The following is a 14,917-nucleotide window of genomic DNA, read 5'->3' on the forward strand; positions in this document are numbered from 1 at the left end:
CCCGGTACACCACCATCGCCAGACCCTGGGACGTACCGCTACTTCTCACTCATGACCACACCTTACCTGCCAGTACCTTACCTGCAAGTATCTTACCTGCAAGTGCCTTACCTGCAAGTCCATGGCACGGTGCCTGTACATGTAGTTGCAAGCCTTGGGGAGGGAAACCCTACTTACCATGGACGAGTCGAACGATATCAGTGAGGCTTGCGAGCTCTTACTCGCACCACCAGAAGGGATATAGGAGCTGATATCCCCCTCATCACCAGACATCACGTACCCAGAAAGACTTGAAGTCATGAGTACGCCTGTGGTGTCTCTGTTCCCTTCGCAATCCAGATAGTGCGCACCTCTCCACAGTGACAAGTGGTCTCGGGAGACCCGGCTGCCATGTCGACGCCGAACACAAAGACATCGGCCTTTTACGGCCAGCCGCCCAACACGGTCCGAGATGCCAACATAGTGCAGGGCACGTTCTGGGTCGACTTTAAGCTCAACACGCTCGATCCCAATGGTGGCATCCCCTTTGCCCCCGTGCCGCCCCCCGGCTACGAGCACGAAGACAAGCAGGCCGCCATCATCGTTGGCATGGTTCTCGTCATTCTCGCCATTACGGTTCCCACCGTGGCGCGGATCGTGGCGAGATTTCGCAGCACCGAGATGCGACTGGGTCTTGATGACTATACTATAGTCCTCGCCGCTGTACGTGAAGAGAGACCCCCAAACCCTGCTCGACATTGTTGGCCGTGACTCTGACAACAACCCCTCCGCAGAGCCTCGCGACCGTGTACCCGTGCTTCCAGATCTGGATGGTCGTCTCGGCGGGCGGCGGCCGGCACTCGTGGGAGAACACGTACGAGGACTGGGAGAAGTTTGTGCGCGGCCTGAGCTCGTGCCGGCTCCTCTTCTTCGTGACGGTCGGCCTCATCAAGATCTCCATCACGCTCTTCGTACGGCGGCTCACCGACCGGGCGTCCGTCTTCTGGCGCCTCGCCGCCGACGTCTTCCTCGGCTCGCTCGTGGTCTACGTCCTGGCCGCGCTCTTCTGGAACTCGTTCTTCTGCCTGCCGCCGCGCGCCTGGTTCTCGCGCCAGTACGCCGGCAGCCTCGCGCGGCCGCCGCGGTGCAGCGACGACGTGACCAACGCCCGCGTCTTCTCCATCATCCACACGATCCAGAGCTTCCTGCTGCTCGGCGCCCCCATCATCATCATGTGGCACGTCCGCATCGACGCCAGCAAGAAGCGCCGCCTCTTCGCCATCTGGATCTGCGGCGCCGTCACCGTCCTCGGCGGCGTCCTGCAGCAGATCGCCTTTGTCATCACAAACGACCTCTTCTGGCAGTACACCTCCATCCTGCGCTGGACCACCCTCGACCTCGCCATGGGCTGCATCACCGCCTCGCTGCCCGTCCTCGACGCCTACATCATGGGCACCTGGCACTCGGCCACCAGCGCCCTCGGCGGCTCGTCTGGCGAGCGCAGCGGGAGCCGCTTTCGCACGGCCGGCAGCCACGCCGCGAGCCAGCGCATGCCGACGCTCGTGGCGCAGGGCCAGGTCAAGAGTGACTCGGATTCGACGCGGAACATCTTCGTCGGGAACAGAGGGAGCGACGATGAGGGCTACCAGCTGTCTGATGTCAAGTCTACGAAGGGGGGCCGTGTGCAAGTGAGCCAGATAGTGTAGGCAGGTCAGGCAGGAATTCTGTTTCAGACATCATGAAGCATTCTCTTTGGACATTTCCGAGCATCCATTCCTTACATCCAGTCATCCTGTGCCACAAGATCGGACAGACAGTATGCCAAGAAAGAAAAAAAAAACTGCAGTGAGCCTCGTGTACGTAAGGCGAATAGCCCAGCTTGATGCAGAGGGAGGGACCAGGTCGGGACGATCCCTAAGCTAATTGATTCTCTGAATCCTCTCAGGGGATACCCGTGTTCGACAAGACTCCTCGAGCCGGATCGTCGCTCTCATGGACAGAATAGTCTCATGTCGTGCGCCGGATCAGGCGGTGCTGGCAGCGCAACACACACATGTGATTCGAGCACCACGAGGCATCTCGTACCTGCTTCCCCGCCTTGCCGATCAATCCGACGATGCAGTGTTGGCCGAAGCCCCAGAACCCAAAGATAGGTCGCTTTCGCGTTCAGAAAGTTCCCTTGCCTTGGGGTTTCTACTTCTAAACCTTGCGTCCGTGTCATGATCCCGGGCACGTCGTGATTCAGGTACCGATACCTGCAGTCAGCGTCGAACTGCAGCCGGGATCCTGCTCCTGAACACTGACTCGCCGTCTGCCGGTTGGTGCAGCGGACGTATCGATACTCACGGACAGCCCTGCACAAGGTTCGCAAGGAGTGATGGAGTGCGCTAATTTTTCAGAGTTTCCCCGGAGCCCTCGCGCTGCCGGGGGCGATTTGCTCCCCCATCCGTGGGCCAGTGTGAATTGAGCAGCATTGCCGTCGGCTGCTATTGTCGCGGACTCGAGCGTACCATGCTGGCGGGTAGCAAGGGGTCCCGGCTGCGTTGCCTTTGACGGGTAAGCTGGACGAACCGCCGGGCGAGGATACCTGCCGACATACATGTACAGTGAGCCAGCCGGCACGGCATCAGTTAGCCTTCTTCACCAGGCCAGTGTCTGCGCCTCGGAACCCTATGCGGAGCAACGTCGCGTGCTGGGAAGACTCGCCTGAAGAGTTGCACTCCATCTCCCATGTGCTTCATCATCATGGTGTCCACGGTCCGGGTTTGCTATCGCAGAATTACCGACGAGGAAGACGGTAGTAATGTAGCAGACAAGCCTTCTTCACCCGCGGGTCACCCAACTCTAAAGCCCAAGTTGCGTGTCGAGTTTGTCTGACGAGGATCAAGACCAAAGCCGGAACGCTATCCGGACCTGGCTGCCTCCTTCTTAGCTTCGCCAGGCCATGTCGCTCGGGCGAGCTCCTGTGTCAAGTCACGCTGGTCAAAGCCCCTTTTACAGAATGTCAGGTTAAGATGCCCATCTGCGAGGGGTCTGGCTACCTGCCTCGCCCTGTACTTGAACGGAGGTGGCCAACCAAGAGATTGAGTTCCAACCCGAGAGATTATCCGCTTGGCCGTCTCCTTTGTGTTGATGTCTCATGCGGCAACTAAATAGGAGAACCAGCGTGTACCATGTGCGCCCATGGCCTCACTACAGGCCTCCAAGTTGGCTAACAACATCCATACGTATCCTACCCTACAATGTTCCCTACAATGTTTGGAGTTTGCAGGGATGGCCAACTCAAGCATCACGGAGCGGCTGGTCATTGAACACAGAAGGAAATTCTCATTAGGTAGCGAGACGCGTCTTTTTGGGCAACGGGCTCGCTGCTGAGCCCGCTGCCGGTATCCAGGCCAACATGTCCACGGCTTCCAAGGAGCGCCGCCCATCTTATTCCGTCATACCACTGTCTCTGTTGCTACGCTTCCAGGGGGCTCGCGGAGCCGCGTACTGGTCATCCCTGACTGAGTCATGGACGCTACTCGACCGTTCGTTGAGGGCGGGACTGTCTACACGACGCGAGCCGGGGCGGGCACCGATGGTTGGGGTCGAGGGCGGACTCTCGATCCGGTGCGAACCCTCCTGGCTGTCTTTCGCCCCGCGAGCTGTTGCAGCCAGCGCCTCCAATTCCTGAGTTGCCGCCATGCTGGGCACCATGCTCGTCCTCGACTTCCAGAACATCACACGGTCGTCGTCCATCGCGCGGTAGCGGTCGTCAGGGTTCTTCCTCCAGAAAGCCATGATGCTCGAGATGATGACGAGCAGCAAGAGGATCAGGGAGAAGATGGCGTTCACGAGAAAGATGAGAATGCCAACCACTCCAACGAGGAGACCCGGGGCATCAAACTTGTTGGTGAGCAAGAAGAGGAAGATTGCGTTGACAAAGTTAACGGAGCAGATGGCAATGTTGAGAACGTTGATGCTCTTGGCCATCCATGGTCGCAGAAGGCTTGCGGCAGCCAGAGCGACGGCTTCGACAATGATCAGGCATATCGCCTGCGCAACACCATTGTGCTGTCCAAAGGCAATGATAGCCGCCTTGACGACCGTGTGTACGAGCAGAGGCAGGATATAATAGTAGGCCGTTGCTCGGAATGGAACGTAGAGGAAGCCCCAAATCTGGAGATACTCTTGGTTAGAGAAGAGCTGATACGCAGCAGACCGATGCACGGCTTTTGAGTTCCTTCCAATGGTTATGATTCGAACCGCGGCAACGCCAAGAACGAGCATGCTGCCGAATAAGAGGAACACGCAGAGCACAACGATGGCTGCCGAATCAGCCTGGGTGAACTCCCAGAAGCAGAAGATAGCAATGGCGGGGAAGACAGCAAGCAGCATGCGGAGAGTTATGCCCTTGAGAAGCATGCGCCAGCCGCCTCCGCGCAGCTCCGGGAACCGGGTGTCCTTGACCCATCCCCGCTTGACGCAAAAGTTGAGGATGAGGCGAGCAAGGTAGACGAACAAGGCGCTGATGAGCACCAGGAAGGCACTGAAGACGATGCTGGTCATGACAATGTTGGTGGTCTCGATGTGTGCCTTGTAACCCACACGCTGGATGCCGTATACGACGTAGGCACCCGTGTCCAGCATGACGTTACTTCGCTTCTGAAGGCCGCCAGCTGCCGGGTCCAAAGATCGCTTCATCACTTGGACCGATGCACCTAGCGCATTGTCGAGGAGCCCGGCCGCGTCGCCGCCAGTTGAGCGCTGATACCAGGTGAAGATGGTCTGCATGAAGCCGATGCGGATCAGACCTAGCGACCAGACAAAGTTCTGCGTCCAGGCCTGGGCGGCAGGCGGCAGAGGCACACCGCTGAGACCGACCATGGCCTGAGCCTGGAAGTATGCGAACAATGACAAGGTACTGGCGCCCAGGTGAGCAGCAGCGTTGGTGTAGCCGACGCCGGACATGAGGGCAGACGCGATGAGGCCGACGAGGGTAACGGCGGCGGTGGCCCACTTGACACCGACGAGATCGACTGTCTTGTCGTTGGAAAACTTGGCCTCGACGCAAGCGAGGGTTTCGTCAGTTCGCGTGCTCCTGATATGGACGCGGACTTTGGCGTCCAGGTCGGGGAAGGCGTATGCAATGCCGGGGATCTGCTTGCTGACGCTGTCACCAACCCGAAAGTTGAACCGGGGGGGCAGTTTGCCAACGGTGAGGGGGCAGATGGTGGCCTTCATGTCCTCGAGCGTGCAAGGGTCGAAATTTTGATGCACAGCCTGATAGCCGTAAACGTCAAGCACGATTTCGGCGATGACATAGTCGTTGACTGTCGACATGGCAGACAGTTGGGCGAAGATGGTGTTGTTATCAGGCGTGTACACGACATTGAAGAGACTCGCGGAGAAACTGGAGTCCTTCTGACAAGAATCAAGGGAATTGGATCGAAGCAGTCGCTCTGCGGACGCTGCTGAGGAGAAGAGCGTCAAAAGACCCAGGGTGAGGCATGATTGCCACATCATGATGAGGGCGTAGCGAGTGACCCTCGATGCTGAGACGTGTCGTGCGTAGGAAAGGCGAATCAGTCGAATTGACCTGGCAACGTTGAAGATGGGGAACGAGCGTCGAGGTTGAGAGCGGACGGCAGCGTTGAAGAGGTGGGATGGGGAGTCGTGAGGTCTCGAAGTGATGAGTGTGGAAGCCGCAGATCTGGAGGGGAAAAACACGAGATCCGATACGATCAGCCAAGTTTGGTGCCGTGCCACACCCCAGAACAGGTTCATGACATAGCTGCCTAGTGGTCAGCTCACTGAAAGGGATACGAGGCGCCAAAGAGGTGTGTGTGGTGGGGTTTGGACGAATGCGTACTCCGGGTCCCGGAAGTGCGGGAGATTAACCCTTGGCGTCATGGCTGCGCCTCCAACGAACCCATTCCCACACGATCTGCCTTTCGCAGGTCGTCATGATGTCGTTGTATAAAGAGACGGTGCCCCAGCCTAATGCATCGGACGACGCGACGTCGAGCTTGTAGATGATGGATTTCAGATGAGGATACTGAATCCATGAAAATCCGAGCTACCTTCGAGACGAAGAATGAACAAGTCTCTCTGGGAAGACAGCCCCAATTGGATCGTCATACAAACAGATGCTCGGGACTTGTGCATCACCAAAATCTGCTAGTTTCGATCGTGACCGTCATCGTGTAGAGGGCATATAGAACTGCAGTGCTGCCTGACATTGCTGCTAAGGTCCACATTGGCGGTCTCTTGTGTATTCTCGTGTAGTGGCGTGCCATATGACCTTCTGATGGTAGGAAGCTGTCGTCTGGTAACCTGGATGGTAACCTGGATGCGACCATCAGGCCGTTGATCAGGGATAGAATTGATGAACAAGGTACGGTCGAGGCGGCGAGTCGACTTTTACACCATGAGGTTCAGGATCTTCAGACCCGGGGCAACTGAAGACTCCAACGGAGGCCATCTACATACAGAAGCATGTGAGGAAATGGGGGAGGGAAGCGAGGCCGAACGGCGATGGAGCTAACCGCAATCGAGTGCAAGTACAGGCGTTGGATGCACCTTCCCAGGCGCTGGGTGCACCTTCCTAAGCACCCAGCACCCAGCCCAGCACTCTGAGCACCCTGAGCACCTTCCCAAGGAAACTCAGCGCTAACGCGTGCAAAGGGAGGCAGGTCCCAAGGGGCCGTTCCTACCAAACGTGCCTAAGGAGGCACGGTACGTACCTAGGGAGGTACCTAGGTCAAGGGACCCAGCAGGCACTCGGACATTGCGATCCCCGCGATCCCGCGACGTTACCCAACAAATTTATCGAAAGCTGTCAAATGCCCAGACGCGAGATGGATCATCCACGGACCAGTGCCTCGGTTCGGCATTTTCACATTCACATTCGCAATCATGTCTTCAACTACAGCCTGAGGAGCGGCCTCTGATAACACCTCATTTACCCCTCGGATGGTCAGCCCGCCTGCTGCCGCTGCTTACTCCATCGCATCAAAGTGTTCCACCACCGCCTTCTGCATCCTTCGTGCTGTGTCGCTCTGGATTGTCGCCATCCTTATCGTACTTTTAGGCGCAGCTCGTCATCGCATCGCTGACACCCTGCGACGAAGACGAAACCCAGCGGCTCACGAGAAGAAGCCCTCTTAGAGATAGCATCGTCAGCCTCGGCATCAGCATCAGCATCGCCAACAACGATAGACCCGCTACGACTTGCATTTCACCCCTTCGATAGTGCCTTTGCAATGGCAGCCCTTTCCAAGATGGTGCCCTCCGTGGCCGAGCTCGATCGTATTCCTGAGCGCGTCATCCGCCTGCTCCGTCTCTCCATCTACGGCGGCGCTGCCTTGGCAGCCTACAAGATCCAGTGGAAGACTGTCCTCAAGGATTTCTTCACCGGTCCAGGGCGCATCAGCCGCATCCTGATGCTCATCTTCGCGCTGTTCAACTTCAAGAACCTGCCTGGCATGTGGACCGTACGCCGCTCTCCCCGCTCCCTCTTGACTGCATCACCCCCTGACTTGAATTGACAGATCCGTCTCTGGCACGCCATCCTCTATCATTGCTTCATGCGCAAGTCTCCCCGCCTCGGTCCGCGCTCTCTCTTCCGCCCCTTGATCTCCGAGTCGCACGCTCCCCTGACGGAGATTGATTACAACATCCACAAGTCCAACTCGACGTACTTTTCCGACCTCGATATTGCACGCTCCCACATGGCCTCCCACCTCTTGCGCCCCGGCTTCCGCAAGCTCACACACAACACGAAGACGGGCGTCATCATCGACGACATCACCGGCAAGCCCCGCCGCGGCAACTTCGGCATCATGCTCGGCGCCGTCCACTGTTCCTTCCGCCGCGAGATCACCGCGTATGCGCCCTACGAGATGTGGACCCGCATCCTCGCCTGGGACCGCAAGTGGCTCTACATGGTCACCCACTTCGTGCCCAAGGGCATCGCCCGCCCCTCTGAGTACCTCGACACCAAGTTTGGCCGCGCGCGCACGCGCAAGGGCGGTCCCGACAGCAAAGAAGCCAATGCGTGGAAGCACAAGATCTACGCTACCGCCGTCAGCAAATACGTCTTCAAGCTCGGCAGGTGGACGATACACCCGAGCTACATCATTGACGGTAGCGAGCTGCTGCCGGCGCATCCGAAGGGCCCCGAGGGTTGGCGCGGCGGACCCAACGGCGTAGGCGACGAGGAGGACCTCGGCGAGGTCGCCAACGATGGATCGTGGGACTGGAAGATGGTTGAGAAGAGAAGGCGCGAGGGAATGGTGTTTGCGCAGCAGTTTGCCAACCTCGATACGCTGGAGTCGTGGTTCGATGGCGGTGATGGCGGCGATGGCAGTGCCCTCGGAAGATTTGGCTTGAGCGCGGCGTCCTGGTGAAAGACTTGCTTCTATAGAATTAGACGTTTTGTACGATGAGTCCGGATATATCAAGTTCTAATGTTTGTTCTTTTTTCAAGTCTCTCACATGCTCTGCAGACAGACACCTCGCGGATCACTACTTATCGCGAGTGGGTTGAAATCTGTCATTTAGACGGATTGCTGTTAACTAGCCTACGTTTGGATATGCACATGTTGCGGACTACGAGATCAGTTTGGAGAAATGTCAAATATGAGGCACTCTTGATAAAGGCGAGGCAAGAGCCAGGCTTGAACACAACTAGGAATTAACGCAAATAATATTGCTGTTAAACAGAGAAAACGAATACACATCAAGGCCATCTGCGAAACGAAACAAGACGTTAGATCGGACTCCTAGACACAAAGGGAAAAGGGCCAGCAACTAGGCAAACTGCTGTCTGAAGAAGCGCTCCAGGGTCATCAACTCGGCATCCTCGCCAGCCTTTCCCTGCGCAGCAGCTGCCACCCTCTTCAGCTCGGCAGCGGCCGCCGTGTCGTTGGGCACGCCATAGTAAAGCCCGCCCGACTGCTGGCAGAAGCCGAACATGCGCTGCACGGTGACGAGGGCCGTCATGCCGTACGTCTGGACGTCCGCCCAGCTGTCCATGAAGCGGAAGCGCGCCTTCTTGCCCGTGACTGCGTCGTCGTTAGCATGGGCAAGAGGCGAGGCATTTGTGTTGAGATATGTGTGGGTGTAGTGCTCACCCTTTTTGTAGTCGGGGATCACGCTCTCGAGCGCCTGCGACTGGCTGATGCCCTGCACGAGCTGCCCGTGCCACCGCTCCGGCGCGAGCAGGACGCCGTGCACAATGTCGCCGTAGTCGGCGGCCACGGCGATCAGCGGCACGGCGTCGTTCGATCCGCCCCAGCGCGGGCAGCTGAAAGTCAGATACCCCTCGTCGTCGGCCTCGAAGGGCCACCCGCCAAAGATGGGCGCGATATCCGGCCAGAGGAAGGTCTCCATGTACCAGCCCGGGCTGACGTCAGTGAAGGAAACGAATGACTTGCTACGGCCGTACTGCCCGATGGCGTGTTTCTCTGGCCTGTGTTAAAGGATGGTTGATACTGCAAAGACGGAAGGGGGGATGAGAGTCCACATACCGTCAAAGGCCTGGTTCGGGAATTCGCCCTTCGTGGTCTCAGCAGCGGAGGCCATGCCGCTGAAGATAAAGTGCTGGACGCCAGCTTCGGCGGCGGCGTCGATTATGTTCTTGCCCATGTCTGTCTCGGAGGGGCCCCCCTTTTCGTTGATGGACTGTTTCTCCTAGTCAGTTACCGCAACTCGCTTGGGGAACAGCCAACGAAGGGCTTACCGGATCATCAGAATTGATGTTCGCAAATACAGCCCAGCTGCCTTCAAAGGCAGCTTTGAGCTCGTGTCCCTTGAGGCCATCGGCTTTGACAACTTGCACTCCCGCGTCGGCGAGCCTGATGGCCGCCTCGGACTCGGGGTTGCGAGTGATGCCGCGGATCCTGAAGACGCCGGACTTGTCGCGGAGGAGGGCCTGAACAACGCTGCCGCCCTGGGCGCCAGTGGAGCCGAAGACGGTAACGAGCTTGGTAGACATGATGGGTTCTTGTAGTGTGGCGAGTCGTAGAAGATGAGATTGTTTGATGCGTGTCTGTCTGCTTGGGGAGGAGCATTATACGAAACTGCACTCGTTGGTGCTCTTATATAGTTCCCAAATCACCTTATGGCCAGTTGTTAACCGGTTCAACTGTCAACATGTCTAGATCCCACGGCGAGCCTCTAGTGGTAGCTGAACCGTCACCTTGCATGTGCTCGCTTCTGATTCTTGTCGCATACCATGGCAGCAGGCTGTCGCTGAAGCCACGGGGTAAGAGATGACGACGCTTTTCAAAGTCATTGTTGAGAAACATCGTGATTGACTAAACGGGTGCCTAAGGAGGCGTTTGCTCACTGCGTGAGTACAAGCCTCGTGCCAGAAGCTGTCAAAGGGCCACGAATGCCAAGCATCGCGAAGTGCAGTGATCAGTAATGAAGAAACCCCAGCCGTGGCGCTGTCTTACGTCGCCAGGTCAGCCCCACGACAAATCAATAATCCAACGACTGTACAGAATAGGTTACTCCGCCTTCGGCGCAATTGGCCGGCAACTTGTGGCTGGCTTGCAATAAAGACGTCTCAACAAATGAACACCATTAGTACGGCGCATCGTAGTGGCGTCTGACCAAGTCGTGCGATATTCGGACGAGGTAGACAAACGGTTACATTGCGCTCGAAGCCATTTTTGTATCTGCCTGAAATGAGGCAGCCCAACACCCTAACCCCCAGTTCCCACATCTAAATCTCAATCATTTCTCTCGCAACGTCAGCGAGGTCCTCGCCATCTAAGCGGCCTCGTGCGAAAGCCCGGCGTACTCGCCGTCCTGCGCCGTCTCGGCGGCATCCTTGGCCGGCTCGGTGTGCTCCCATACCTCCTGCGCCAAGGCCTTCTCCTCCTCGTTCTCAACTTCGCCGAACTTTGTGATGCTGAAGTCGGGCACGTATCGTCGCTCCTTGCGCAGCACACCGCCCGACTTGCCCTTGCGCCGCCGTAGCTCTTGCTGGGCGTCGCGCTGGCGCGCCTCAGCCTCGCCAGCGGCGTCGAGCATGGTTCCCTCAAGGGAGAGGTAGCCGTGATCTCCGCTGACGCCCACGTCGAAAGCCTTGATACGGAAGCGCACACGGCCCTTGACCTTTTGGCCAGCCTCGTCGACCCAGTAACCCGTAGCGTGGATCTGGCGCACGGCACCGTGCTGCTCCTCGGCAGTAAAGTTGGAAACGGTGTCGTCGTGGGCGCTCGTCGCTGCGGTCTCGTCGGTGCCAAGATGGACCCAGCGCCACGCGGGCGGTAGACGCGCCGACTCGATGCTGGCGTTGAACTTGCCCCAGCACACGACGCCGACGTGACCTTCGCTCTCGAGGTTGATGCTACCCTCCATCCAGGCGCCGCGCTTCGGGACGAAGAGGTCGACGTCCGCCGTGACCCAGCCGAAGCCGACGGCGAACTCATCAATGGCACCAAGTTTGCAAACGTCCGAGTCGCTAGTCGCCGCGTCTTCGCGGCCGGGGCGCTCGGAGACAGCGACGTTGCGGAAGCCGAGCAGAACACCGCCGAGGACTGGCACGTAGCGGTTGACCATGGGCTGGAGGTGCTGGGTCGCAGCGGCGGTGCAGGGGCCAGCCCATCCGATGGGGTAGATGGGCAGGAAGAGGGAGACGGTTTGTGTGAAGAATGGGTATCGTGGTTTGGCGGGGGTATCGAGCGGCTGGTGCAGCCTAGATGTAGACTTGGGAGGGTTGGGCTGCAAAGGCGTGTCAATGTCCATGGCATCGGGGTTTTCGGCTTCGTCGTCTTCTGAGGATTCTGAAGCTTGCTCGGCCTCGGACGACTCTGGCGTAGGCTCCTTCTTGCTCTTCTTCTTGCTGCTGCTCTTCTTGGCGCTGGCCTTCAGTTCGGACCGGCCGTCTTCGTCATCTTGACTCCTGGACATGCGTCGCTTCTTCTTGTCGGCAACCACTTGCACCGCATCCCCGGCATCTGCTGGGGCTTCCTGCTTGCTCTTCTTTGATTTTTTCGACTTTTTGGTTGGCTTCTCGGCCTCGGCAACACTATCGTTGGCGTCTGTGTTCGCAGAAGCCGAGAGGTCTGGTGAGATTGCACGGTTGGCTGTGCTCTTGGATCGCTTGTGCTTGCGTTCGTCTGTCACAAGAGGGTCTTCCTCCCGGGATCGCTTCTTCTTCTCTTTCTTCTGCTTCTTCTCCGTCTTGTGGCTCGAAGCCACTGGAAGCTCTTCTTTGACCGCCATGGCTCCTAGACGGATTGCCGATCGTCGTCGGGGTTCGTGGGTGAGGAGGTCGTGGAGGGATGGCGTAGAGTGGACGACCGTGGGTTTTTCCCAATTGCGCCTGCTAGAAAAAAAAGTTTTGGGCGATTGGGAAAGACACCGATTGAGACCCCTGCCACCGCTCACCTTGGGCTGCATGGTGGGGCGGTGGGGCACACCGACTCACCGGGCTCCACCACATTCAATACTCAGAAAGGTGCCAGGACCTGGTATACCACCAAGGCCACTTCATAGGCAAGGCATCCGCCATAAGAAACTCTAGAAGCGCGAAGAGGGCTCTCATATCTTCTTCATAGCATTTCTATACTTTTATGATCGTGACATATCCATAGGACTTTCGTGAAGAACACTGTAGAGTTATCCTTGTTACTCACCCATAAGAGACCAAACACATCGTGGTAAAATAACTACCTAGATTAATATAGAAGGGGACCATCACATCCAGTCCTTACACCGGGAGAGTTGCTTTCCCATCCACGACTTTCGGAACCCAGCCTGTCACCAGATACCGCTTGACGGACGCCTCGAGCGTCTCGAGCTCTGCCTCCTTCAACCCAATGCTCTCATTGTCTGTCTTTTCATACAGAGTGCCACCCTCAGCCCAGATACGCCCCAGCGTGTATAGCGTCGCGGTACCCGGCGTCTGGCTCCAAGCCTTTTGTTCTGCCTCCTTCAGGCTCTGCAGCGGCGTGTAGGATACGTTCCACTTCTCCCCGCCCGTCTGCTTCTCGAACTCGGCGAGGATCTGTTTCGGTGTCACGACGAAGGACTGCACCTTGATCGCCTTGCCAAACGACGCCTCGGGCTGTCGCAGGACAGCTACCACAGCCTTTCCGACACTGCGGAGCTCATTAGTCTTGCGCCTTATATCGGACCCAACACAACGGGGTCGGTCTCTCTTACTCAGGCATCGTCGTGAACCCAATCTTGCCCTCACCGTCCTCAATCAGGACCGCTTTCTTCCTCGCGGCATCAAACCCGCCAACTTCGGGGAACTTGTCCGATAAGTTGAAGTACATGTCACTGTACGGGCCCGTCACGACAAAGGTGTGCTCGAGGCGCTTTGTGTCTTCGCGGAGCGCCCTGCGCACCTTGAGCTTCAGCTGGTGGGGCTTCTCGGCGGCGCTCGATGGGCCATATTCTATGTCGGTGCCGTACTCGGACGGGATGAACCACTTGACCGAGTCGGAAGCCTCCGCCTCGCGAATGAGGTCGATCTGACGCTCGAGGGCGTCGCGGCCGAGCGCAGAGACGACCGTGTCGATGCCCTCGTAAATGGCCTGGATATCTGACTTTGTCTCCAGGTCGCCAGTGACGACCTTGACGCCCCTTGCTTCAAAGGCCTTGACGAAGGCCTGCTTCTTGCTCGCCGAGTCTTTGCGAATGAAGACTGTGATTTGCTTGAATGGGGGCTGCGCCTTGATGATGGCATCCGCGATGTAGTACCCAATGTTCCCAATGCCCCCAAGGATGAGGATATTGGAGGGTTGGAATGGCGCCATAGTTGCGGAGTGCACGTCGTCAATGATGCGAGATGTGAAGTAAAGTGCTGGGCCTTCAATGCGAGAGATGCTGGCTTTCACTGTGAATACAAGAGGGAATCAATGGTTTAAAAGTAAGTTACTCAAATGATTGATTGATGGAGTGATGGGTCTCATATGAGGTTCTTCCCCGCTTGTTGTTGGCAGCCCCCGGTTTCTGACAAATCGTATCAATGACCGCACTGCATGAGGCCCATCCAGACCACGATCAACGACGTGCTTTGGGCTTGATCTTGACCATGATGGCTTATTAATCTCACGCCCTTCACGTCAATAATGGGGTCATGGTTTGCAGTGGACATTTCTGGATTATTTGTACTTGTTGTTTACGTTTGATGACCAGGGTACACACTGGGATTCGATCCATCGGATGAAATCTGGTCCTTTTTGAGTCCAGGTCAAAGAATTTGGTCAAGATGGTGACCCACGAAATTTGATCGCTATGAGGTGCGTTTTTTGCATGCGGCATGCGATGATAGGACCCAAAGCACGTTCAATCAATCAATATTGCTTTTGAGCGAACCGGCATCGATCGTCAGTTGCAGCTTTTGTGTAATCCTGTCGGAGTGATGCAGAAATTCAAGAAGAATCACCGCAAATGATTTCTCATGGTTCGCTTGATCAACGAAGCGAATGCTAGCGAACATGCTTGGAAAGTCGCGCGAACACAAAGAAGTCTGAACCCTTTTTGTCAGTCATACCCGTGACCATGAATGCTAAGCTAAGGCGTGTATGGAATAGCAGGACTCACGAGGGTAGCAAGTACGGAGGGTTGTAAAAGACTCGCTGTCTGCCTCTCACGATGGACTTGGAGACAGCCATACCAAAACTGCAACAACTGACTGCCTTGGGCTGACAACACTCTGCAACGGAAAACATTCACGAGCCCGCTGATAACAATCTAGGGCGTGACTGGAAAGAAAACCATCAATCATGATACTGTTAGTGACATAACATCTCGATGTCAAGATGCAGTTTTGTAAAGTAATGGTCGGATGTAGTTGAATCTCTGAAGGGCTTCGACGAAGGGGGACCAGGGGGTGGTCGCACGGGGCATGCCTGCTCGATTGTTCAGTGGATGGGAGCTTGTACAGGGGCTTGTATAATCGCGTGGTCAAGGGGAAGGGGCAGGG

At 56.9% G+C, this 14,917-nt stretch overlaps 6 protein-coding genes across 6 annotated transcripts; 2 read left to right on the top strand and 4 right to left on the bottom strand.

Annotated features, from left to right (window-relative positions):
* Nucleotides 1-178: 178 nt before the first annotated feature.
* Nucleotides 179-1,685, top strand: VDAG_02591 (uncharacterized protein; the record flags this gene model as incomplete). The annotated part of the gene is made up of 4 exons (XM_009653244.1): nt 179-200; nt 270-302; nt 368-702; nt 774-1,685. The coding sequence occupies 4 exons, from the start codon at nt 179-181 to the stop codon at nt 1,683-1,685; spliced, it is 1,302 nt and encodes a 433-aa protein (XP_009651539.1).
* A 1,726-nt stretch (nt 1,686-3,411) lies between these two features.
* On the bottom strand, nt 3,412-5,874 carry VDAG_02592 (DUF907 domain-containing protein; the record flags this gene model as incomplete). Its single annotated transcript, XM_009653245.1, has 2 exons — nt 3,412-5,755; nt 5,834-5,874. 2 exons carry the CDS (start codon nt 5,872-5,874, stop codon nt 3,412-3,414), a joined length of 2,385 nt encoding a protein of 794 aa, XP_009651540.1.
* A 1,370-nt stretch (nt 5,875-7,244) lies between these two features.
* Nucleotides 7,245-8,372, top strand: VDAG_02593 (uncharacterized protein; the record flags this gene model as incomplete). Its single annotated transcript, XM_009653246.1, has 2 exons — nt 7,245-7,457; nt 7,515-8,372. The coding sequence occupies 2 exons, from the start codon at nt 7,245-7,247 to the stop codon at nt 8,370-8,372; spliced, it is 1,071 nt and encodes a 356-aa protein (XP_009651541.1).
* A 403-nt stretch (nt 8,373-8,775) lies between these two features.
* Nucleotides 8,776-9,961, bottom strand: VDAG_02594 (uncharacterized protein; the record flags this gene model as incomplete). Its single annotated transcript, XM_009653247.1, has 4 exons — nt 8,776-9,029; nt 9,099-9,431; nt 9,495-9,657; nt 9,707-9,961. The coding sequence occupies 4 exons, from the start codon at nt 9,959-9,961 to the stop codon at nt 8,776-8,778; spliced, it is 1,005 nt and encodes a 334-aa protein (XP_009651542.1).
* Nucleotides 9,962-10,743: 782 nt separating this feature from the next.
* Nucleotides 10,744-12,204, bottom strand: VDAG_02595 (DNA-dependent RNA polymerase I subunit A43; the record flags this gene model as incomplete). The annotated part of the gene is made up of 1 exon (XM_009653248.1): nt 10,744-12,204. One exon carries the CDS (start codon nt 12,202-12,204, stop codon nt 10,744-10,746), a length of 1,461 nt encoding a protein of 486 aa, XP_009651543.1.
* A 487-nt stretch (nt 12,205-12,691) lies between these two features.
* Nucleotides 12,692-13,745, bottom strand: VDAG_02596 (isoflavone reductase family protein; the record flags this gene model as incomplete). The annotated part of the gene is made up of 2 exons (XM_009653249.1): nt 12,692-13,082; nt 13,147-13,745. The coding sequence occupies 2 exons, from the start codon at nt 13,743-13,745 to the stop codon at nt 12,692-12,694; spliced, it is 990 nt and encodes a 329-aa protein (XP_009651544.1).
* Between the last annotated feature and the right edge of the window lie 1,172 nt (nt 13,746-14,917).

Source organism: Verticillium dahliae, genomic scaffold, assembly GCF_000150675.1.
Source record: "Verticillium dahliae VdLs.17 supercont1.4 genomic scaffold, whole genome shotgun sequence".
NCBI lineage: Eukaryota > Fungi > Ascomycota > Sordariomycetes > Glomerellales > Plectosphaerellaceae > Verticillium > Verticillium dahliae.